Below are 24,059 nucleotides of genomic sequence, written 5' to 3' on the forward strand. Positions count from 1 at the left end.
AAGCACTTTGGCCTTGTTCCTTTATGTGGTCACGGAACTTCTCAGTGACGTCTGATATGGAGTACATTATTATCGCCATGTTTTTCCCAACAATAGAACATTTCCCCCTGAAAATGTCAGTGTAATTGCAGTTGCAGTGGAAGTTGCATCCACCCTAACTTGCGTGTGATGCACCAATATGGATGCATATTATCCCCTATAAAAAGAGCACAAGCTCTGATAACACATTATGTCTTCACATTTGCTCACTGCCAGCTAAGGGAGCTGTAGAATTACTGCCAGGCCCAGGCTGCTGGTAATTCCAGGTTTCTGCTGAAGCAATGACTACACTTGGATAATTCAGCAGAACAAGCTGAAGGGGCAATAGTAAACAAGTTCTTGCTTCAGGCACCAATTTACGATTCCTTATGGCTGCAGATTCAGGTGTCTGTGTTACACCTTAAGGTACAATATTCAGGAAAATAGATGAATCAAACAGCTCCAGGCAGTATTTTTAAACTGCAATGTGTTTTTATTAGCAGTGTAGGCACACTACATGTTTCGGGCAAGGCCTTTTATCAAGCTGAAGGGGCACACTGGTGTTCACCATAAATTGCAAAGACGCATGTACAGTACATGTACCTTTATCAATAATGCCAAAGAGCGCTTAATTATGCATGCTAACCAGTGCTTTGCACTTGTGTTCATAAATGAGCCCTAAGGACAAGCAATACAAATAGTTAGTCCACAGCTTATTGGGAAACACAATGCCTGGAGTTTTTGTTTACAAGATACTCACTTTACTAATATAAAGCGTCTGGTCCAAATGAATAATTGTGCAATGTTTTTAGCTTAGTGTTTCAAATAAAGAGTCTGTAGAGGGAACAGACTCGGGTATTTCTTTGACTTCTTTGGTGACTTTTATTTCCCAAATCCTGAATATCCGCTCTTAATGAGCGAGACTTAGATTTCATAATGAGAACTTCTAGAGCTGAACTTGTTGGACCAGCCATTATGTAATATCTACTTGTGGTAATTCTTAAGCAACTGACCTAACCGAGTAATCTTAGAATCATTTCACCAGTACAGCTGAAGAAGCCACACAAATGAGTTGGCAGACTTTTTCAAAATTACATTCCAGGTGCTTAAAGGACCAGTAAAATATTTAAAAAAAAATGTGTTAGTATACATTGGAAAAAAAAACACCAAGACAAATTAAACTTTAAAATCAAAGTCTTTGTTAAGAAATAACTTACCGAAACTCCGCTTGTGCTCCTTTTCAGAAAGCAATCGTGCGATCCATCGTGCGGCACTTGATTTCTCCTCCCTGCCTTCCTTATAGGAGATAGCCAGGAAGAAGAAATTGAGCGGCGCATGATGGATTGTCGCCTTTTCTGAATAGGAGCGGAAGCAGAGTTTTGGTAAGTTATTTCATAATAAAGGCTTTGCGATTTTAAAGTTTAATTTGTCTTGGTGTTTTTTTTCTTCTATGTATACTAATGAATTTTTTTTTAAATTTTTTCGATGTTACTGGTCCTTTAACACTTACAACATCAATCTACTATATATATATATATATATATATATATATATATATATATATATATATATATATATATATATATATATATATATATATATATATATATTGAATAAAGTACCCCCTCTTGTAAAATATAAGGATATTATAAGTTACCAAGGAGTTTCATGACCATATAAAAACACCAGGCCGAAAGCCAAGTGTTTTTATACAGGTCATAGAACTCCGAGGTAACTTCTAATATCCTCATATTTTGCAACTGGGGATACTTTATTTATTATAATACACACGTTTCCGTGAATCTTGTGACAGAAATGACATCACTACTCACCATTTATAACTGAGGATATAATTTACAAGATATTTATGGCTTTTGTGTATTATATAGTGAATAAAGTACCCCCTCTTGTGAAATATAAGGATATTATAAGTTACCGAGGAGTTTCATGACCATATAAAAACTGCATACTTATATCCTCATATTTTGCAACTGGGGGTACTTTATTTATTATAATACACAAGTTTCAGTGAGTCATGTGACAGAAATGACATCAGAACTCACCGTTTATAACAGATGACATCAGAACTCACCGTTTATAAGGATATAATTTACAAGATATTCATGGCTTTTGTGCATTATATATATATACATATATATATATATATATATATATATATATATATATATATATATATATATATATATATATATATATATATATACACACCACAGTCACTGCCGGCACTCATGTGTATGAGAATGTAGGATGCCTTGGTGCAGTCCAATGTGATAGTAACAGATACAACAAGCCAAAAAAGTCTGCTTCTTTTTTAAGGGGGCCGTCTATCAGGGGAGCAGGTCTAGCGATAAAGAATGCAGTCAGGGAGATAAAAAAGCAAGAATATAGAGACCCCAGCTACTAGACACGGTATCAGTAATATCAGGAGCCATTATCAAAGCAGCAGCTGTGTTGGTTCTGGTATGACACCAGTGTAAAATCTAAAGCATAGATTTAGAATGAGTCTGCTTGACCAATGAGCAAACGTATATCTGTGCTTATTTATTTTACACCAAGTCTTACATCACTTTTACTGTAGTGTATGTCACCACGGTCATAATATAGCGAGAATGCTGAATACTGAGGTCAGTCAGTCACCCTTTAGCACTTAAAAGGCACATCACAAAGCTATAAGGTACTGTATTTAGTGTTTCTACTATAAAGCCAGGGGATAACAACATGACCCTGTCCAAAGTTCCGCTATATTATAACCATTGTGATATCACTGCAGCATTTACTGATACATCCCTACTGATTACAGGAATATGTCTACAATGCCAGGGTTAAATAGAGAAGCATCCAGAAAAATGTAAAACTCCTCCTACATAGTATATATTGCACTTAAGTTTTCAACAAGCTTTCGCATTAGACTGAACAGAGTATTTTTAAAGTGGAACTGAGTTTGTAGAGTGGAATCACAAACATTACACTGGGTGCAATGTTGGTTATGTGCAATGTTGAGTTGCATTTAGTCTTACACTTACATTTGCATTACTTGGGCTGATACTTCAAAAGATACATAATAGAGAAAGTATAAAGTTTATGTCAGCGCAGGATGTACATTTCCTTGTTTAAGTAGCACGCACATATATATTATTATTATTATAAGTTATTTTTATTAATAATGACTATGTAGCATGTAGGTAGCATTGTGCTGGGAAGGGGCGTGCATTTCCAGACCTTGGCAGCAGGACAGAAAAAAACAAAGTTCGCTGGGGAATTGCTAACAACAAGATAGGAACCAGGAAGTCTCAGAGGTGCAATTTTCCAATCAGGTTCTCATCTTTTGCATTTAATAAATTGCACTGAAAAAGCTGTGCTAACCATATGCAAAAGGTCATTATATCAGCAGCATGGTCACGCCACTCTTCGCGCGACAACTCTTTTGTCCCGCTTTTTATTTCCAAAATGTTGGGAGGTATGTCCAAAAAACGGACGGCAGCGTCACAAAAACGGATGCCGGCCTCAAAAACTAGACGCAAGTGCCGTTTCGCAAATTTTTAGCCGTTTCGCGAATTTCGCACCAAATTCGCCCATCACTAACGTCTTACACTTACATCTAATTGTTGTGAGAGAGGGTGCTGGATTACAGGTTCTCTAGTGGGCTTTAAAAGGCCCAGTCTGACTCCATGATTTTACATAACCTACTTTAGGAAGGATAGAAAAACTCATGAGCAAACATTGGCAAATCATTTATTTGTAGAAATTTGCTGAGCTGAGCTACTAATTCTTTGTTTGTCTGTTTTACCCAATGGTCCCTGTAACCTGAAAGCATCACCTTTACCTGGAACTCCTGGCTATGTAATTGCTGCTAATTTCTCATGACGCCGTGTGCTTTTCATTGTTCTCATGCAGCTGTTTGTTTCCTTTGCAGCCCATGGGATCAGAGCGGATGGAGATGCGCAAGCGGCAGATGTCGGTGCATCAGGAGACAGTGAGTGGCACGCAGGCGCAGCAAGGTGTCGGGAATAGGGGATCTAATGCCTGTTGCTTCTGTTGGTGCTGTTGTTGCAGCTGTTCATGGTATGACAGTCCTACATTATTAGTTCTACTGCTTGAGTTCTTGTGCGTCTTTTGCCATAAAGTGGTACGGGAGAGACACACGCAGTGTTCAAGGACTATTTAAGGGGATTCTGTCATGATTTTTATTATGTAGTTTTTATTTCTAAATTACACTGTTTACACTGCAAGTAATTCACCCTACAATATAAAATTTCATTCCTGAATCAGCAAGTGTATTTTTATTAAGTTGTAATATTGGTGTGTAGGTGCATCTCAGGTCATTTTGCCTGGTCATGTGCTTTCAGAAAAAGCCAGCACTTTAGGATGGAACTGCTTTCTCCTACTCAATGTAACTGAATGTGTCGCTGTGGGACCTGGATTTTACTATTGAGTGCTGTTTTTAAATCTACCAGGCAGCTGTTATCTTGTGTTAGGGAGCTGCTATCTGGTTACCTTCCCATTGTTCTGTTGTTATGCTGCTGGAGGGGGGGGAGGGAGGTGGGTGATATCACTCCAATTTGCAGTACAGCAGTAAAGAGTGACTGAAGGTTATGAGAGCACAGGTAACATGACTGGAGGCAGCTGGGAAATGGACAATATGTCTAGCCCCATGTATGATTTCAAAATTATATGTAAAAAAAATCTGTTTTCTCTTTTGAGAAATGGATGTGTTTTGAAGAAAAAAAACATTTTTTCCATGACAGTATCCCTTTAACTTTCTCCTCAACTGAATATGTTTCTTTATTTTAACAATCTTTATTATTTTAGTGGGGTTTACGGAAAAAGTTTCCTCCATATTTATCAGTGAACACACAGCATATACCAATTTATATAATAGTTTACAACCTGAACCTTAAGTTATATCTTAAGGATGTAGAGAAGGGGTCCCCTTCGTTGGTTTTATTATTTTTTAGCATGAAGGGGTATCAAAGCTGTTCTGCGAATACCTGCCCCTCTGGAGCATTACTGTGCCTGATTAAGAGAAGCATTTAGTAATATGGACTCAGAGTGGGGACAGGGCTTTGCCTCCCATAATAAACAGCAGAATATTACCAACAATGCAGCATGCTTCGTCAAATGAAATAAATGTATCCATTTTGAACCAATGTTTAATCCCACTGTATGCTGATTGGTTGGATCAGGTAGTTTGGATGTCTGCACATGTTACCCCTGGGCCAGTCACAATATTACATATGCATAACTTATGTTAAATCTTAGTGTTCAATTACAAAAAGAAAGGTGCAATGCTAAGGGGCAGATTTACTAAAGGTCGAATTTCGAAGTGGTAAAATTTCGAAATTCGACCATCGAATTGTAGAAATGTGAAAGTTTTTTTTTTGAGTCAATTTAGCTGTTTTAATCAATCGATTGAACGATTTTCCAAAAAAACTTCTTCTAAAAACTTAGCCAAATACTGGCTATAGGTTCTAGGAGGTCCCCATAGGCTAACATGGCAATTCGGCAGGTTTAAGGTGGCGAAATGTCGAGGTCAAAGTTTTTTAAAGAGACAGTACTTCGATTTTCGAATGGTCGAATATTCAAAGTTTTTTTAATTCGAATCTAATTTTGGTCTATTTGATGCTCGAAGTACCCATAAATTACTTCGGAATTCAAAGTTTTTGAATTTGAAAATTCAATTTGAATTCACTTCGACCCTTAGTAAATGTGCCCCTAGGTGTAAAATAGTGCTGATTTAAAAACATAGGAGTTAAATTGTCTAGTTACTAGTAGCAACTAATGGGGGCGTGGCCTGACTGCTGATGGGATAGCACGCACTTGGTGGAGCTCCGCAGCATACCCTGCTATTATCCTGAATAACCTGCATTATTTACTCTATTTTTGGAGCTGGAGCACTCAATACAGCCTCCTTTACCTCAGAGAGAGCTCATGGGGCAAAATAAAGCGCAGAAAAGGGCTTCGGAGGCGGCATCCCGGCTGGACAAGTATGCCAGAAACTCGTCTCAAAATGGCGGCGGTAAAGGCCTGGCTGCGCAACGATCTTCGCCTGCGAAGGAGAAGGAGACGGATGACGCTACCACTGATAATGGAATCGGTGACCCACAACCGGAGGGTGTTACTTTGGCTGAGCCAACACTCCGGGATGTCTTGGAAGAAATCAGGGCTGCTAACGATACCTGTACAACTCTTATACAATCCAAGACTGACGAAATCAAAATAGATCTTTCCATTATCAAGCACGATCTCCAAAAGCTGAGGGAAAGAACTACAGCAGTGGAGTCGCGGGTGAGCAATCTTGAGGACTCGTGCAGCGAGTTACCCGCCCAATATCGTGCGATGCAAAAACTGATGGTGGAATGTCAGCGCAAATCGGATGATTTGGAAAATCGATTGCGCAGGAGTAACTTACGGTTCGTGGGCTTCCCCGAAAAGGCTGAGGGGGCCGCTCCCGAAACTTTTCTTGAAACCTGGCTCAAGACCACCTTTGGAGCAGACCAACTTTCCCCGACGTTTACTATTGAACGGGCGCACCGGGTACCTACCAGGCAGTCGCCTCCGGGAGCCCCTCCTAGGCCGATGATTGCTAAACTCCTTAACGCAAGGGATCGAGACAAGGTGCTTGCTCTGGCGAGAGTACAGGGTCAGCTGCGGTATCAAGATGCCACGGTCTCCATCTACGCTGACTACTCTATGGAGGTCCAGCGACAACGCGCGGGATTCCAGAGCTGCAAGATCCGACTCCGCAATGCTGGGCTCACGTATGCCATGCTCTATCCGGCCAGACTCCGGGTGCAAGCGGAGGATCGCACCCTGTTTTTCACGGCACCACAGGATCTGAACCAGTGGTTGGATGCGAGGGGAGTGAATTAACCCGTTCTACGGCTCTACCGCGCTCTCTGTGAGTACTGTTCATGTATGCCTTTTGCCATGCCTTGCGGAAGGCCTTACTCTGTCATCTCTGCCTGGCCGGGCATTGTTGCACTGTCTGGGACTTCATTTCCTCACCTAAGAAGTGACTCTTTGAGTTTCCCGACAGAACATTACCGTTATTTTGGCTTGGTCTACAGTTTTCATACGGCCGAATGTGCCGCTGCTATCCTGTTTTGTCACCTGGCAGGTTATCATTTATTTTCATTTATTTACCTATTCTGAAGCTGCGGGTTCCTTGTTTTATTTTTTACTTCCCAAGGAGCGACTTTTCCTTTTTTGTTTTTATTTGACTTTAACTTTTGTTGTTGGTTGGAGCCGCTACATCCACGGTTAGTGGCGCCAACGGACCGGCACGACCCGCCCCCAACCAGGATGTGCACAGGGGTTATGTTTTGGGCTCGAGTTCTGCCTTTTGTTAGATATGAGGTGGAAGGGGAGGGGGGATTTTTTTGTGGGCGGCATAGAGTTGTTCTGTTGTTACGCATCTCTAAGCCTATTGTTAAACTTTTTTCTGCAATTTTTTTGCTTTATGCTCAAAGAACCGATTTGAAATGTACTGCAATGTTTATGGTGTTTATGCTGTTACAAATGGGTAGACAGGAAAATGGCGATTAACCTCACTAGCTGGAATGTAAGGGGTCTGAACTGCCCAATAAAACGTAGATTGGTTATGGATTTCCTGAAGCGACATGCCACCTCCATTGCATTCCTGCAGGAAACCCATCTAACTGGTTCCAAGGTGATGGCTCTGCGGAGTCCCTGGGTGGGATGGGCATACCATGCTGAATTCTCGACTCATTCCTCAGGGGTATCCATCCTAATCGCTAAGTCTGTACCCTTTGTTTTTGGTAGCATTAAATCTGATCCTAAAGGCAGGTATATTTTTCTACATGGTCACATTCATTCCCGGGAGGTGCTGCTAGCGAATATTTATATCCCCCCGCCATTTGACGTTCGGGTACTTCAATGCCTGGCTGACCAACTCCTTCTATACCCTCATGCCTTGGTCATAGCTGCAGGGGATTTTAATGAAGTCATGTGTCCGGAGGTTGATAGACTGTTAAAGCGTTCAGACAGGCCACCCCCGCAACATACTAGGCTAAGCAGAATGATTCAAGGGTTGGAGTTACTGGATATATGGCGTGTCACAAACCCAGCTAAAAAGTTATACTCCTGCTATACAGTCGCCCAGCAGGCGCTTTCTAGAATAGACCTGGCCTTTGTGAATGCAGCCGCTGTCCCTCATGTCGCATTTTCTTGCTATCTCCCAAGGGGTATTTCTGACCATGCCCCTCTCCAACTTAAGCTTACTGCCCTGCATAAGCCTGATAGACCTCGCCTTTCTATTCATCCAGTTTGGTTGAACATTTTGGACAACCACGAGGATGTGGAAGCTGTGATACAAGAGTTCCTGGAACTAAATTCGGATATCCCTAGTATTCTGCCTATCTGGGACTCCCTTAAGATATATATCCGGAATTGTATTGCAGCGGATATTGTTGCCTTTAAGAAGCAGTCTAGGCTTGCAACCCAGGTCTTGGAAGAGGAGGTAGCTATATGTGATGCCCGTGCTGCTCTAGCCCCTACCCCTGAGAATTTTAAGCTACTACAAGTAGTCCAGGACAAGTATTCTACGAGTCTAAAAGCCAGTGCGCAAAACCGTCTTTACTTTTCTAAAGTTGGAGTATATGAGCAGGGAGAGAAGGCAGGGAGAATGCTCGCACACCTAGCCAAGGCCCACCATACACCACCCCCGATTCCTGTCTTAAAGGACAAACTGGGGACCCTCCACACTGACCCTAGTGAGGTGAAAGACATGCTAGCTGACTTCTACACTGATCTCTATTCGAGCAAATTGAGTGTGTCTTTGAATGACATTGTAGCCTTTTTGCAAAAAGGGGATCTCCCTGCTCTCACCCCTGAGTATAGGGAAACCCTAGAGGCGGATCTATCTCTCCTTGAAATTCAGGAAGCAATTGATTCCTTTCCTTTAGGTAAAGCTGCTGGGTCTGATGGCCTCCCTATAGAGATCTATAAGCGTCACTCTAAAACTTTGTCACCGCAACTCCTGAATTTGTACACTGAAGCCATTCAGATGGGACAGTTACCGCAATCTCTATATGAGGCAGCCATTGTACTTCTTCCAAAGCCAGGAAAGGATCCACAGCTATGTGAATCCTTTCGTCCCATCTCCCTTCTCACGGCAGATGTGAAAATCTATGCTAAGATTCTTGCTAGGAGGCTAAGTAGGGTCATTACTCAGATTGTTAACCCTGACCAGGTGGGATTCATCCCCCAGAAAACCACTAGTTTAAACACTAGGAGGCTTTATCTTAATATTATGATGGATAGTGGGAATGTAGGAGGTAGGGCCATTGCGGCGCTTGACATTGCCAAAGCTTTTGATACGGTGGAGTGGCCCTACCTCTGGCAGGTTATGGAGGCGATGGGCTTCGGCCCGAAATACATTACCATGGTTCAACTGCTATACAAGCTCCCTACAGCTTCCTTGAGATTAAACTCTTTGCACACCTCGAGTTTTTCCCTCACCAGAGGAACAAGGCAGGGATGCCCTCTCTCTCCTTTGCTCTTCGCCTTGGCCATTGAACCCTTTGCCCAAGCTGTACGGTTGCATCCTCAAATTAGAGGTTTTGAAAGGGAGGGGCAAGTGGAGAAGATCCAATTGTATGCAGATGACACACTGGTGTACCTGGGGGATAGAGGCCCATCTCTGCAAGCCTTGGTTGAGCTCACACAAGACTTTGGCAGAGTTTCTGGATTACAAACAAACACGCAAAAATCTGTACTGTTTTTGGTGGATGGGTTGCTACCAGGTGAAACGTTGCATGACTGTCCCTTGCAGGTAGTGAATTCTTTCACTTACTTGGGTTTGCAAATAGCGTTACCAATTGGGCGGTTTCAGGAATTGAACCTGGATCAGTTAACTCAGTGGACTCAACTCAAATTCAAGACCTGGGACTCCTTGCCTTTGGGGCCCGCTGGTAGGGTACAGCTAATTAAAATGTTTATCCTCCCTAAATGGTTATATACCCTCTGGCATTCGCCAATTCTTATACCTAAGAAGTTCTTTGCTGGACTGAACAGCACTATTAGCCAATTCATATGGGGTGCCTCTAGGCCACGATTACGCCTCACTACCTTAATGAGACCTAGGGTTGAGGGGGGTTTGGCACTGCCAGATCTATATTTGTATTATGTTGCAGCACAGCTTACTCATTGCATACCGTGGGTTCAGGATGGTATATCTCCTCCACTGTCACAGCTCTGGTCGATAGCGGCGCAACATCCGATCACCCCATGGGCAGCACTGTTGGTTAAACAGCCTAAGAAACGACAAATGCCGTTGGTGTGGCTACAGAGTTATATCTTACGTTGCGCCCATAGAATGGTTGGTTACAACCAACTTGCCCCCCAAACTCCTCTTTGGGGTAATCCTGAACTAGTGGGTCTGGCGGGGTTTCCCCCCCCAAGGATATGGTGTGATCTTGGGATTGTTTCTGTGGGGGACATTTGGGAGGCTGATCAGGTGCTTTCGCTGCTCCACCTTCACCAAACTAGAAACCTTCCCCAAGCTCAATGGTTAATGTACCATAGAATTGTTACCACTTTGCAGGAATTTAGACGGCGTCCGTACACTGAAATAGCGGACTCACCCATTATCGAGACCCTATCCGCCAGCACCCTCAAGAGAAGGATCTCGCATTTGTACGCATGTTTATCCAAACCACAATATGTGGATACCGAATTGAAGGCCAGAGGGGCATGGGAGGCAGATGTAGGCATAATCACTGATGATCAGTGGGAATGGGTATTGCGCACTCCTACACTTGTAGCCCACTCATATAGGCACAACCTACTGCAGTTGTACTTGATCCATAGAGCATACTATACAGTTCAGAGGCTATATGCTATGAAGCTGTTGCCCTCTCCCATGTGCCCCAGATGTGACTTGGAACCTGCTACTTTGCTCCACACACTTTGGGCGTGCCCCAGGGTCCAGGTATACTGGAAAGAAATTATTCTTTGTCTGTCCTCAATGGTACCTGATTGGGGGGTGGGAGATGCTAGAAATTGTATGTTAAATATTGATCTCACTGAAACATTGGACTTCCATACCAGGCTTTTTCTTGTTAAAGCGCTATTTCAGGCAAGACGCTTATTAACTCTACACTGGAAAGACCTCACCCCTCCAACATTTAGAGAATGGCACCTAGCTATGGCAGACTTGGCTGCTCTTGAACGAGTGGTGTTGGAAAAGAGGGGTCAAATGCTCAAATACATTCAAATATGGAGACACTGGTCTAGCCACGTTGAGTCACTTGAAATTGGCACGGGATAATATGGAGTCATGGAGTTAGTTTCCTGAGTGGGGGACGGGTGTGTGGGAGCTCTCTCGATGTACTACCTCTGTTTTAATTGCCATTGTTGCTGTCAGTACGCATTGGTCTGTATCTTGTACATTGTTCTGATTGATGTAACCCTATAACATTGCTGTAATGACTTTGTTTCAATAAAATCTTCTTTGAGCAAACTAGTAGCAACTAATCAGAACTCTAAATCCAACCCCTATACTATTAGTTCAACCATAGTGGACAAAGCTGTGGTATAAAGTACAAGAGAATTCCCCTTGAGAAAGGCTAAAAGCCAAAACGCTGGGGTGATTCTCCTCTCAGGGCAAGTGTATCCGCTTTCTTTTTTCATATTGCTGTTTGACCATATTTTAAGTGGTATGTATAATTGATTTTCTGTGATATCTTCTGGCATGTTTTTTGCCCGGTATTATGCATGTACTTCTTTTTAAATATATAAATATATGACTATTCAAATACCACTTGGTCTATCTATTTATTTGGAGTGCAGGCCCTTTTTTTCGCTAACAGTATAAAGTACAAGACTCACAGTTATTCCATTCCCAGTTGTTCCAACGCCGCCTTGTGACATTAGTTTAGCTATACAGTGGCCTCAAAGCAGGTGCTTATGTTTGAATTCCTGGCTTGGAGGCTTTGGTTGTATAAAAAACAGGTGTACTGCCAAATAGGCTGTAGGCTGCCAGTCCACATACGGCTACCAATAGTCAATCACAGCAACTAATTGGCATCGCCATTAACTTTTTGTATTTGCTCGACAACTGTTTCTTGCTGCTCCCCAACATTTATTTACCGAGATACTGACACCAGAAAATAAACTTTTTTAATATCTATCATAATATTATCTTTGAATGCTATTTATAATTTTGCCATAAAAGTATCTGCCTGATGCTTTTACATTACCTTCCTTACCCTCTTTTTTCCCTATGCAGGGGCTGCAATATTTGTCCATTAGCATTTGAAACTCAAACTGACAGGTTGAGAAGGGACAGTCAGGTTGGCAAAACAGTCAGGTTTAGGAACTTCAAGTAACAAATACTTACAAAAGCAGAACGATCAGTAAGTATTGGCTGATGAGGCATAAACAGAGTAAGAGATTCTCAGTGAATGACAAGCTCAACCTATCCTATAACAGTACCAAGAATTTTAACTGCCGAGATCCCAGGGAACGGAAGATTCACATTTTTTCTGATTAGGGTACGAAATAATGAATATCAAATCAATCAATGAACAAGAAATGAAGGTGGGGATTGGCAGATCCCGGTGTCCCACTTCACTGCCAATAAGCTGCTGGGGCATAATCAAGTGAAGGATGATCCTCCAAAATGCCAGACAGCTTGATAGAGGCTTACCAGAAATAGAGGACACCGTGGTTGTATTATGGTGGATCTGGGTAAATCAGAAGCGCAGACAAAAAATTCCCACTTAATTGCGGTAATGGACCATTCGGGAAAAGTCTGTCGCATTTATTAGAATGAATGCACAATCAATGAAGGAGATCTTTCACTAAGCTAATGTATTCATTATATTAAAAATAAGCATTAAATGTACTGAAATCTTGGAAGGGTTCCCCCATTGCATGGTCTCCTGCAAACAAGCCTTGAAAGTTAGACCGTTTGTCTCTTTTATGCAAGTGTGCTACAGATCTAACCTTACAACTAGCATGATCATTGGGATTATTTTAAAGGTGCCAGGTATGAGTCTGAGCTTTGTTCGACAATTAAGAAACAAGTGGGTAAAGTCTGTCCGTCTCCAGTTACCCATAACAACCAGTTATCAGTTTGGTTTTATTGGTCTAGTGCAATTAGAATAATGACAGCTAACGTGTTCGTCACTAGAAGTATAAACATTCATCATTTAAATCACATCCACGCAATTGAGAAGCTTAATGATTATTAGAGTACAGTTCTGGCTGCCAAGCTGCAGCAGGTCGGGTAACCCTGATACTAATTTCTATTAATTGTTTGTAAATAATGAGAGGTAATGGTTTTATTTTGCTCATTACTTTTAATTCTCAGCTTTTATAATATTGCTATAGTGCAGCAGATATGAACTGGCCTAGGCTGCCATTGTCTCTTGCTGGCCAGAAGCTTCTGTATCAGCCCCCTATAACGTTCTATATCAGGCTAGGGCTGGGGCTTATTTATGAACATACAGTAGGTGCAATGGCCAATTGCAACCAATCCATTAGGTGATTATTTCTACTCATAATGATTTTTTAAATCAAACAATATTTTATACCTCTAATATCTGCAACTCTATAGTCATTATTGGATCCACATAGCACCTGTATCAAAATGCATATGTAATAGCAAAGGGAAGTGCAACCATTCTCCAATTCAACAACTCCTACCAGCCAATCATCAGGTGGCCTTTACTAGTTGGACAACTTGATTACAATGTAATTCTCCTACCGCACACCTGTAGTTCACCAATCCTGCAAGCTGGTGGTGCGTTCCTTCCGTTGACCCGGCCAGGTCCCTTAGCAACCAATGTGTAAAAGAAACGGATCCGCACACACACTGATTAGTGCAGTCGGGGATTATCCCCTTTTATTCAGCCACCAAACATCAACGTTTCGGGGGGGAACACCCACCCTTCATCAGGATCCCCCCCGAAACGTTGATGTTTGGTGGCTGAATAAAAGGGGATAATCCCCGACTGCACTAATCAGTGTGTGTGCGGATCCGTTTCTTTTACACATTGCTTTACTAGTTGGATGCAGAAAAGCAAAACATCTAATTCATTATTGTTGTATTTATAAGTGGTATGAATACACTTGTCATTAACTGGGATGGGAAACTCCTCAAATTGAATTCAGTGGCTGATGGGTACTGGTTGATTCTCAACAAAGACCATAGACCAAGGGCTATCCGTAGGGATTCACCAAGTTTTCATAATGGCGTTTGCCATGACACCTTAAACTTTGTAGGGAAGTCCCATGAAAAACATGTTTTACTTATAAGGGTGGTTCACTTTCAAGTTAATTGATTTCTAATTTGTTAATGGCAAGGCCTTCATTTAATACAGTTTCGAAAACTAAGTAAATATTGCCCTTTTACATCTCTTGGCTTGAACTGCCATTTAGTGATAGCCTCAGAAATCACCTGACCAGAAATACTACAGCTCTAACTGTATCAGGAAGCACAAGACAAAACACTGTCTGTTAATTGGCTCATGTGACCTATGGTTTGTTTGGTTTGTTTGTGTGCACAGTGAATCGTAGGATCCCTTATTCTTTAAAATGGCAATTTTCTATTTATGATTACCCAATGGCACATACTACTAAAAAGTATATTATTATGAAAATGGTTTATTTACATGAAGCAGGGTCTTACATATGAGTTGTTTTATGCAATATCTTTTTATAAAGACCTACATTGTTTGGGGGGTATAGTTTTCCTTTAAAGCTATAATTAGTAATTTTGTTGGTATCTTACAGTCTCACAGTCCGGAATCAAGATGATGAAAGAACAAGGAGGTCTTCTAATGAAATCAGAGGTCACGGCATACCAAACTGGGAGGAAAGGTACATCTGTGGCAACTGTCCTAGAGTTGTTTAAATTGTGTATATAATAGAGTCATGCCGCAAACCAACCAACAATCCTCTGTTTCTTCTTTATCCATTAGTCCATCTCCTACGCTAGAAGATGTGTACTCCTGGGGGCAGTCATTTGACAAACTGATGACAACGCCGGCTGGAAGAAATGCTTTCCGGGAATTCCTACGTACAGAATTCAGCGAGGAGAACATGCTCTTCTGGATGGCGTGTGAAGACCTCAAAAAGGAAGCCAGTAAAAATGTAATAGAAGAAAAGGCCAGGCTAATATATGAGGACTACATCTCAATTCTGTCTCCTAAAGAGGTAATCTCATCCCAGCAAAGTGAATGTTATATTCCATAGCAGACAATAGCTAAGTAATGTTGTTGCCTATGGTTTGCTTCACAAAAGTGACCTGGGCTGTTAAAGGGATGGTTCGCCTTTAAATTAACTTTTAGTATGATTTAGACAGTGATAATCTGAGATAATTTGCAATTGATGTTATTTCTGGTGGTTTTTCCATTACTCAGCAGCTCTCCAGTTAGGCATTTCAGCAGCTATCTGGTTGCTAGGGTTGTGTTTACCATAGCAATCAGGCAGTGGTTTGAATGAGAAACTGGAATATGAATAGGAAAGGGCCTGAATAGAAAAATAATAAAAATTGTAAGGTCTTAAAGCAATAGAGATTTGGCTGCCATGGTTATTTGAAAGCTGGAAACATATGGAAGCGGAATGCCAATAATTCAAAAACTATTAAAAAATAAGAAGGAAAAGCCCAAAGTTGCTAGGAAAAGGACATTCTATAACACTAAAAGTTAACTTAAAGGTGAACCACCCCTTTAAAGAAGAAGCTACAGAGACAGTTTATTGCCAATAGATTAGCCACAATAGTGCAAGCTATAACACTGTATTTATTCTATAGAATGCATTACCACACTGGAGTAAACAGCTCTAGAAACTAGAAATCTCTGTTTGTTTAGGATAGCAGCTGCCATATTAGCATGCTGTGACATCACTTCCTGCCTGAGTCTCTCAATGATCGCTCATAGCTCTGGGCTCAGATTATAGCATGGGGGGGAGGAGGGAGGGAGGAGGAGAGGAGCAAACTGAGCATGCTCAAGCCGAAGCCCTGGAGGTTTAAGGTGAAAGAAGGAAGTCTGAAACAGAAGCCCATGTGTACATAATAGGACTCTGAGCAGCATTACTTTGAGGGTTTACTGGTATATTTATTTAGGCCTTTCTGATAAAGCTTACTTAGTTTTAAACTTTCCTTCACCTTTAAAGGCAAGACAGAATCTGAAGAAGACAGGGCAGTCTCAAAAACTAAAAAGGGTCATTTCCGAATGCAGTGCAGTGTGATCCAAAATACCCTGTTTTGCTGAAAATTCCATCTTAATTGTGGTCATTTGGGGAGTTACACCCGGTTTCCATTGTGTCCAATGTATCAAAACAAATGCAATTGCACATGCGTGCTGTGTTAAAACGGCATTAGCGTGTGATCTTTTTGCTGCAAGTCTGCTGTGTGTATTCACACAACCTACTGTGGGAACCCTGAAACTACTGCCACTCAGTGTTGTACTGGGGGAGGCAGGGCCCCCTGGAAAGCTTTGGCAATGGGCCCACCAATCCGGTCACAATCCCCCCAAAAGGGCCCACCCTCTGGCATGCCACCCCACCCCTGTGATTACCTGCCACCAGCACACAGTAGTGCCTGCCGCGTTCCACACAGCCTGGCAAGATGCCTGGGACAAAGGGTCCCACCAGGTTTTCCCCGGTGCCCAGTGTCGGACTGGCCCCCCGGGATACCAGGAAAACTCCCGATGGGCCCAGGTGTCAGTGGGCCCTCATGCTTCTAAACATTTGGCCTATTTCATTGCCATTCCCTATTTCATTGAGAACAAAGAGGCTAAATATATGGAATAATAGATTATAGTATTTAAAGAAAAGAGACTATAGAGGTTAAGTGAGGAGAGGAAGAATAATAGTACTGAGAGTGGGCCCCTGGTCTAAGGTTTTTTGGTGGGGCTCCTGGTGTCCCAGTTCCCCACTGCCGGTGCCCCAGTAGGCCAGTCCAACACTGCTGCCATGTTCAGGGTGGCAGTAGCTCCAGTTCCCCCTAATGCATCAGTGGGCACATTTGTGTATGATTCAGTAGAACTAGCAGGATGGAAACACTAGCGCTTATGAAAACTATATGTTGTTAGTATTCGCACGCGAGAACCTTTAATAAATGGCGCCAGTAAGCACAACAGCTGCTTATATTATAGCATGGCCGCATTTGTAATTAACCCTTCAACGCTCCAGTTCCCACAATCAAGGAGACTTGATTTTTGTGATTTTTTTCCTTAATTTGCACCCAAAAACTTCGGGGTATTGCCCGAAACCCAGTGCACATTAAAAAATCATTGGGACTTCTCCCATTGACTTATATGCAACCTCGACAGGTCTGAGATGCCGGATTTTCAGATTTAGTCTTTTCCATCCTCGTGATTCATGATTTTTTAAAAGTCAGATTTTATAAAAAAAAAAAAATCAAAAATTTTTCATGATTTTTGCATTCATAGTTTAGTAAATAATCCCCCAAGACTCAAACACTGCTTCCAACAACAATCACATGTACAAATAACTAACATTTATGAAAATGTGTAAGTAATGTAAATTGGACAAATACAGTAAATTAGACTTTAGGTTTACAACTCCTTTAAGTCATAAAAGAAAAAATGTTCTGTTTCTATGTAACCTTGATTTCCTTTGTACACCACCTAAGCTTGTATTGTGCAGTCCCATCAGTCATAACATAATCACATCTACTCACCAATGGGACCCACCTATCATCTATGTCAGGAGTAACGGTAGAAGCAAATTACATTTTCATGGCGTCACAGTGAGAGTTTGGGAAGGTAACAATATAAAGAAAGGATGGAAAGTCATTTAGGTGACACAGCAAGCCACATGCCCCCAGGGCCTTTTCTTGTAGCCCGGTGAGTGGGAAAATAATTATTGTGGAGCTGCTTGACCTTTTGAGGCAGCTATTATATTCTGCAACAATTAATGGTGGTTTGAGGTTTAAAGTGCAGGGAGAGAAGCTGCCAGTCACGAAGGTAACCTTTAATAACTTATCTTATAGTAAGTGTAAACAATGAAGTGTTCTTATTAGAGCGCAGCGTGAGCTCATTCTGCCCGGGGGCCTGTTAGGGGGATCAGTCAGCGGTCGATTTTCCCAATTTAACAATGAACGTGCCATAAATTGCCATAGATATAAAATGTATCTTAAATTATTGCATCCTTCATTATATGTTTCATGTATTTGCTGTAAACTCTCATAAGGTCGATTTGTTAACCTTCATATTTTTAAAATGCTAAAAATCTTGCATCTGAACGTTTTTAAACCATTTTATAATCAGGAGTCCAGTAGCCTAAGGTAGAGCCAGAAGGACATGCCCCCGTTCAAAAGGCAATTAATCCACAAAAATTTATATCAAAAGATATATGTCTCAAGGCTCATCTTCAGTAAAAATAAATATTTATTATTCACATTATTAAAAAGTATTATGATACATAATACTTACGCGTTTCGCACCCTCCGGCGCTTAGTCATAGGTGACACCTATGACTAAGCGCCGGAGGGTGCGAAACGCGTAAGTATTATGTATCATAATACTTTTTAATAATGTGAATAATAAATATTTATTTTTACTGAAGATGAGCCTTGGGACATATATCTTTTGAAGAACGTTTTTAAAATATATTTATTAAGTGTAAAAACCACGAAAACCTCTAAAGTAAAAGTACACCATCTAAAAGCTGCCAAGGTCATGGAGAAGTCAATGGAAGCTGTCCACAATTGTTTAGGGTAGTCAATATACAGACAGTCACGTTCAGATGCAGGAACTCATGCATGACAGGAGGGTCAATTCCAGCTAGGTTGGTGACAACAAACAAGTCCCTTGGTGCTTTAAAGACTATTTGTGCCACTTAGGCGGATGTCACCTCTAGAGTTCCCTGGTGTCTAGTAGGCATGTCCTAGGCATTGGTGAGTAAAGCTGGTGTCATCAATCAAGTGACTTTATCACTGAATTCCGGATGGGGACAACCACTATAAGGGAGCAAGTGACAGGTGTTAGTATTTAGTGCTCCTCTGTGGCAGTGAACACTAACACCTATTAAAAATGAACTTGTTGCATTCTGCACTGGTAAATGTGTCAGCTTTTTTTTTTTCAATAGGCCTCTTAAAGGAGAACCAAACCCTTGCTAAGAAAAAACCCCTACCCTACATAGACCCCCCTCCCTGCTCCCCCTCCAAGCCTAGGTGGTACCTTTGGTAAATGCCCCTAACTCTTTATCCCTCTGTGCAGATTCAGGGCATTGAAGTTCACGGACGCCATATTCTTCTCTTCGGTAATCTTCGGGTCTTCTTTGCTTTGGCAATTTCCATGACTTTCGGCACATGCCAGTCATCACGAAACAGAAGATTGCTCCAACTGTGCATGTGCCGTTACGCCACTGTATTCCCGAAGATTACCGAAGAGAAGAAGATGGCGCCCATGAACTCCGATGCTCTGAATCTGCACCGAGGGGTAAGTAAAGAGTTAGGTGCTTACCCCCTAGGCTGTGAGGGAGCAGGGAGGGGATCTATGTAGGGTAGGGGGTAGGGGTATTTATTAGCAAAGTTTTTGGTTCTCCTTTAAGTAAATATTCATTGCAGTTTGCTGAATGTTCTTGTTTTAATGCAGAAGCACTGACTGTGCCTGTCTTGCAGGTCAGCTTGGACTCCAGAGTAAGGGAAGTCATTAACAGGAACATGCTGGAGCCCTCCCAATGCACTTTTGACGATGCCCAGCTTCAGATCTATACCTTAATGCACAGAGACTCCTATCCACGATTTATGAACTCTGCCATCTACAAGAACCTTCTTCAGTCCTTATCGGAGAGCCCGGCCGAGTCTTAGTCTTGTTCCATGTGTTTTATTTGATTTTGATTTTTTTTATATATATATATATAACTGTTGTTTTTATTTATTTAAAATACAGAAGAGATGTAGTACTGTCCTTGGCAGGGAGTTCTAAGCAGGGATGTTCAACCTCCAACCCTACGTCTCTTGTGGAACTACAGCCCCAGCACTGTAGATAAAGGACACTGGTTGGCGTTGTTGTTGTTAGTCATCCCTGGTTTCTAGCTATCAAGGCTACACCTGAAATTTATACTCAGGCATATTTTAATATGGACAATACACCTTTAATTCTTCGGAGTGGTCTTCATTGCCATGCTTGGTTTTGGCATCTAGCGATCAACTGTAACGGTAATTGTTTTATTTTTTTTTTCCCCATAACAAGTTGGAGAAATGTTTTAAATGATACCTAACAAAGTAGTTGTATTTTTACAACGGTAATTAGCATGTACTCAAAGGCAAGAGTTACTCTGGTGGAAGTGCCTTGATGTCTTCTGCTGATTTCCTAGATCTTGTACGGCACACGTTTCACTCGTCTATGGGAAAATGTTCTTAGAAACCAGTTCTCTTCTAAGGACGGTACTTCCACTTGTCTTAGCTAGAGTATGTGTATTTATATATACATGTATATATATATTTATGTACAATGAAATAGCAATGGGCGTACGGCCCAGCTGCTGATCAAACTCACATTGACTGAAGCCAATGGTCTCGATAAAAAAAAGTCTATAAAATAATGCATTTTTTTTTCTTGTAAACCAGTCAAAGAAATTTATTATTGAATGAAAATTCTCAAAAAAGGATTGTTCTGTTGTGTATGTTTCTAAAAGTTAGATTTAAATAATTCTTATTCTTTTTTTTTTTTATTTCTATCCTTTTGCAAAGGGAGAAATAAAAAAAATGTTCTATTTATTCTTTAGCAGAAGAAAATAAACTGGAAAAACTGTAATAAAGCACAAGAGTTTCAACTCAATAGTAGTAATTCTTTTTGTAGTGTCTAAATATTGTTATTTTGCATTATACAGAACATTTTCTTTCATGGATTTGTCATAGACTAGCAGCGCCTAAAAAAAAAAGAAAATTAGTTTTATTTTATTATTTATGTCTGCATTATTATATTATTATGGTGCTATGGTGGGACGTAGCTGTTTCTCATACCGTTTCCACCTCTCCGGTTTTCACCCAGACAGCCTGGTTTTTGGAGGAGCTATCTAGGTGAAAGCTGCCAGTCTGGATTTCCAGTTCCATGATTTCCAATCTAACATCACCCATTAAGCCCCCTTCCAGGACTTCCCTGCTTCAAAAGGTGGCAGCCTTAGTTTCTTAGCCCATGTATAAACAGAGATCGATCCTGTTTTTTGTGCTTAATGAAAAATGTTGATTTCAAGTTATTTGCAAGTGTAATTGCAATAGAAAATAGTGTTTCTTCATCCATTTCTGTTTTCTGTTTCTGACACTCCAGCCTAGATCTGCCACCTGTCCAGTTTTCACCCAGACAGCACGGTTTTCGGAAGGAAAAATTAGGCAAATTTGGAAATCTGAACAGGGCTTTAAAATGAATGAATTAATTTAGTCGCCAATCACTATACAGTCATATGAAAAAGTTTGGGAACCCCTCTCAGCCTGCCTAATAATTTACTCCACTTTTAACAAAAAAAGATAACAGTGGTATGTCTTTCATTTCCCAGGAACATCTGAGTACTGGGGTGTTTTCCTGAACAAAGATTTTTAGTGGAGCAATATTCAGTTGTATGAAATTAAATCAAATGTGAAAAACTGTAATTTTGCTAATTTGAATGCATGTAACTGCTCAGTTATGATTACTGGCGACACCAGATTGGTTGGATTAGCTCGGTAAGACTTGAACTTCATAGGCAGGTGTGTCCAATCATGAGAAAAGGTACAGTATTTACAGTAAGGTGGCCATTTGCAAGTTTTGCTTCTGTTTGACTCTCCTCCGAAGAGGGACAGCATGGGATCATCAAAGCAACTCTCAAAATATTTGAAAACAAAGATTGTTCAGTATCATGGTTTAGGGGAAGGCTACAAAAAGCTATCTCAGAGGTTTAAACTGTCAGTTTCAACTGTAAGGAATGTAATCAGGAAATGGAAGGCCACAGGTACAGTTGCTGTAAAACCCAGGTCTGGCAGGCCAAGAAAAATACAGGAGTGGCATATGGGGAGGATTGTGAGAATGGTTACAGACAACCCAAAGATCACCCCCAAAGACCTGCAAGAACATCTTGCTGCAGATGGTGTATCTGTACATCGTTCTATTATTCAGCGCAATTTGCACAAAGAACATCTGTATGGCAGGGTGATGAGAAAGAAGCCCTTTATGCACTCATGCCACAAACAGAGTCGTTTGTTGTATGCAAAAGCTCATTTAGACAAGCCACAGTCATTTTGGAACAAAGTGCTTTGGACTGATGAGACAAAAATTTAGTTATTTGATCATAACAAAAAGTTATTTTCCATGGTGGAAGAACACAGCATTCCAAGAAAAACCAACTGTCAAATTTGGTGGAGGTTCCATCATGCTGTGGGGCTGTGTGGCTAGTTCAGAGACTGGGGCCCTTGTTAAAGTCGAGGGTCGGATGAATTCAACTCAATATCAACAAAGTTTTAAGGATAATGTTCAAGCATCAGTCACAAAGTTGAAGTTACGCAGGGGTTGGATATTCCAACAAGACAATGACCCTAAACACACTTGGAAATCTACAAAGACATTTATGCAGAGGAAGAAGTACAATACTCTGGAATGGCCATCACGCCCCGATCTGAATTCATGGAAAATCTATGGGATGATTTGAAGCAGGCTGTCCATGCTCGGCAGCCATCAAATTTAACAGAACTGGAGAGATTTTGTATGGACGAATGGTCAAATATACCACCATCCAGAATCCGGACACTCATGAAAGGCTATAGGAGGGGTCTAGAGGCTGTTTGCAATTTGCAAAAGGAGGCTCAACTAAGTATTGATGTAATATCTCTGTTGGGGTGCCCAAATGTATGCACCTGTCTAGTTTTGTTATGATGCATATTGCATATTTTCTGTTAATTCAATAAACTTTATGTCACTGCTGAAATACTACTGTTTCCTTAAGGCATGTTATATATTAAAAGGAAGTTGCTACTTTGAAAGCTCAGCCAATGATAAATAAAACTCCAGAGAGGGGTTCCCAAACTTTTTCATATGAGTATATATATATATATATATATATATATATATATATATATATATATATATATATATATATATATAGATATATATATATATACTGATACCTATACTACCTGTAGATTTTAAGATCACAATAGACTTTGACATGTGTTGGAACCGGTTCCAGAAGTTGAAATGGGTGGGGGGGGAATAAAAGAAAAGTTTTGCTTGTCCAGTGAAACAAACTCACATCCTCCCTGCTCACAGTCATCTTCTGTGGTCACTGCCTTTGGATATTATGTTTGTTCGAGAATCACACTCTCTTAAATTCATTAAAACATAGATAATAGATAGATAAATAATACATAAAAAGATTCAAATGAAATCAATTTTAATTTCAAGTTGCAACACTACAAAATGGCAAAGTCTAAAGAGGGTGTGCGTGCGAAGACTTACACATAGCATTGCGCGTCTGCCTTCAGCTGCAAAAACGTCACTATTTTTTTTTTTTTGCTCCTATTCTTTTGATTCTCAGCTGGACATGGAGTTGAGGAATGTAAGAGAATCACGAGAGCAAGAGAATTGAGGTGAAAATGGAATTTGAAACATTCCTTCACTCTCTGCTACACCACCTTCATAGCGACCAATTACCACCTGCTTCTTCTGCTTTTCGACAGTCATTAGTCATTTGTGAACACTCAAATTTTTTCTGCTTGTCTCCAGCAATTCTAGTCATCCAATCTGTTCACCCATATTATGTCTTCAGCTCACTTTTACTGAGACTAATGGCCTCATTAACGCTGGAACACTACGTCTTTGGCTACAGTTCTTTGCATTTTCTAATTTCTGGAAAAATTTACCCATTCAAATTACAAATGTAGCATTTGACATTCTGATCCTGTTTGAGTGGACTTTAATATTCCTGCCCATTGCCAATTGTCTTCTGCTGCTTCCATATTCCCTTCTCATAAGCTCCTTCACTGATCTGGCCCAGTTACCCGTAGTCAGTCTTCTCAGCTTATTTTCCCTGCAAGTCTTTAGTTTCAAATA

General features: G+C 40.9%; 1 protein-coding gene across 4 annotated transcripts in view; it reads left to right on the forward strand.

The window, feature by feature from the left end:
- rgs20.L (regulator of G-protein signaling 20 L homeolog) overlaps window positions 1–20,819 on the forward strand; it is a 74,740-nt gene extending 53,921 nt beyond the window's left edge. For all 4 annotated transcript variants that reach the window (XM_041565478.1, XM_018266564.2, NM_001093411.1 and 1 more), the window contains 4 exon segments: window positions 3,953–4,101; window positions 14,800–14,886; window positions 14,988–15,222; window positions 19,658–20,819. In XM_041565478.1, the coding sequence (XP_041421412.1) occupies window positions 3,953–4,101; window positions 14,800–14,886; window positions 14,988–15,222; window positions 19,658–19,846 (660 nt within the window). In that variant the 3' untranslated portion in view covers window positions 19,847–20,819.
- Window positions 20,820–24,059: the final 3,240 nt, after the last annotated feature.

The sequence above is a fragment of the Xenopus laevis genome, chromosome 6L (genome assembly GCF_017654675.1).
Source record: "Xenopus laevis strain J_2021 chromosome 6L, Xenopus_laevis_v10.1, whole genome shotgun sequence".
Classification (NCBI taxonomy): domain Eukaryota; kingdom Metazoa; phylum Chordata; class Amphibia; order Anura; family Pipidae; genus Xenopus; species Xenopus laevis.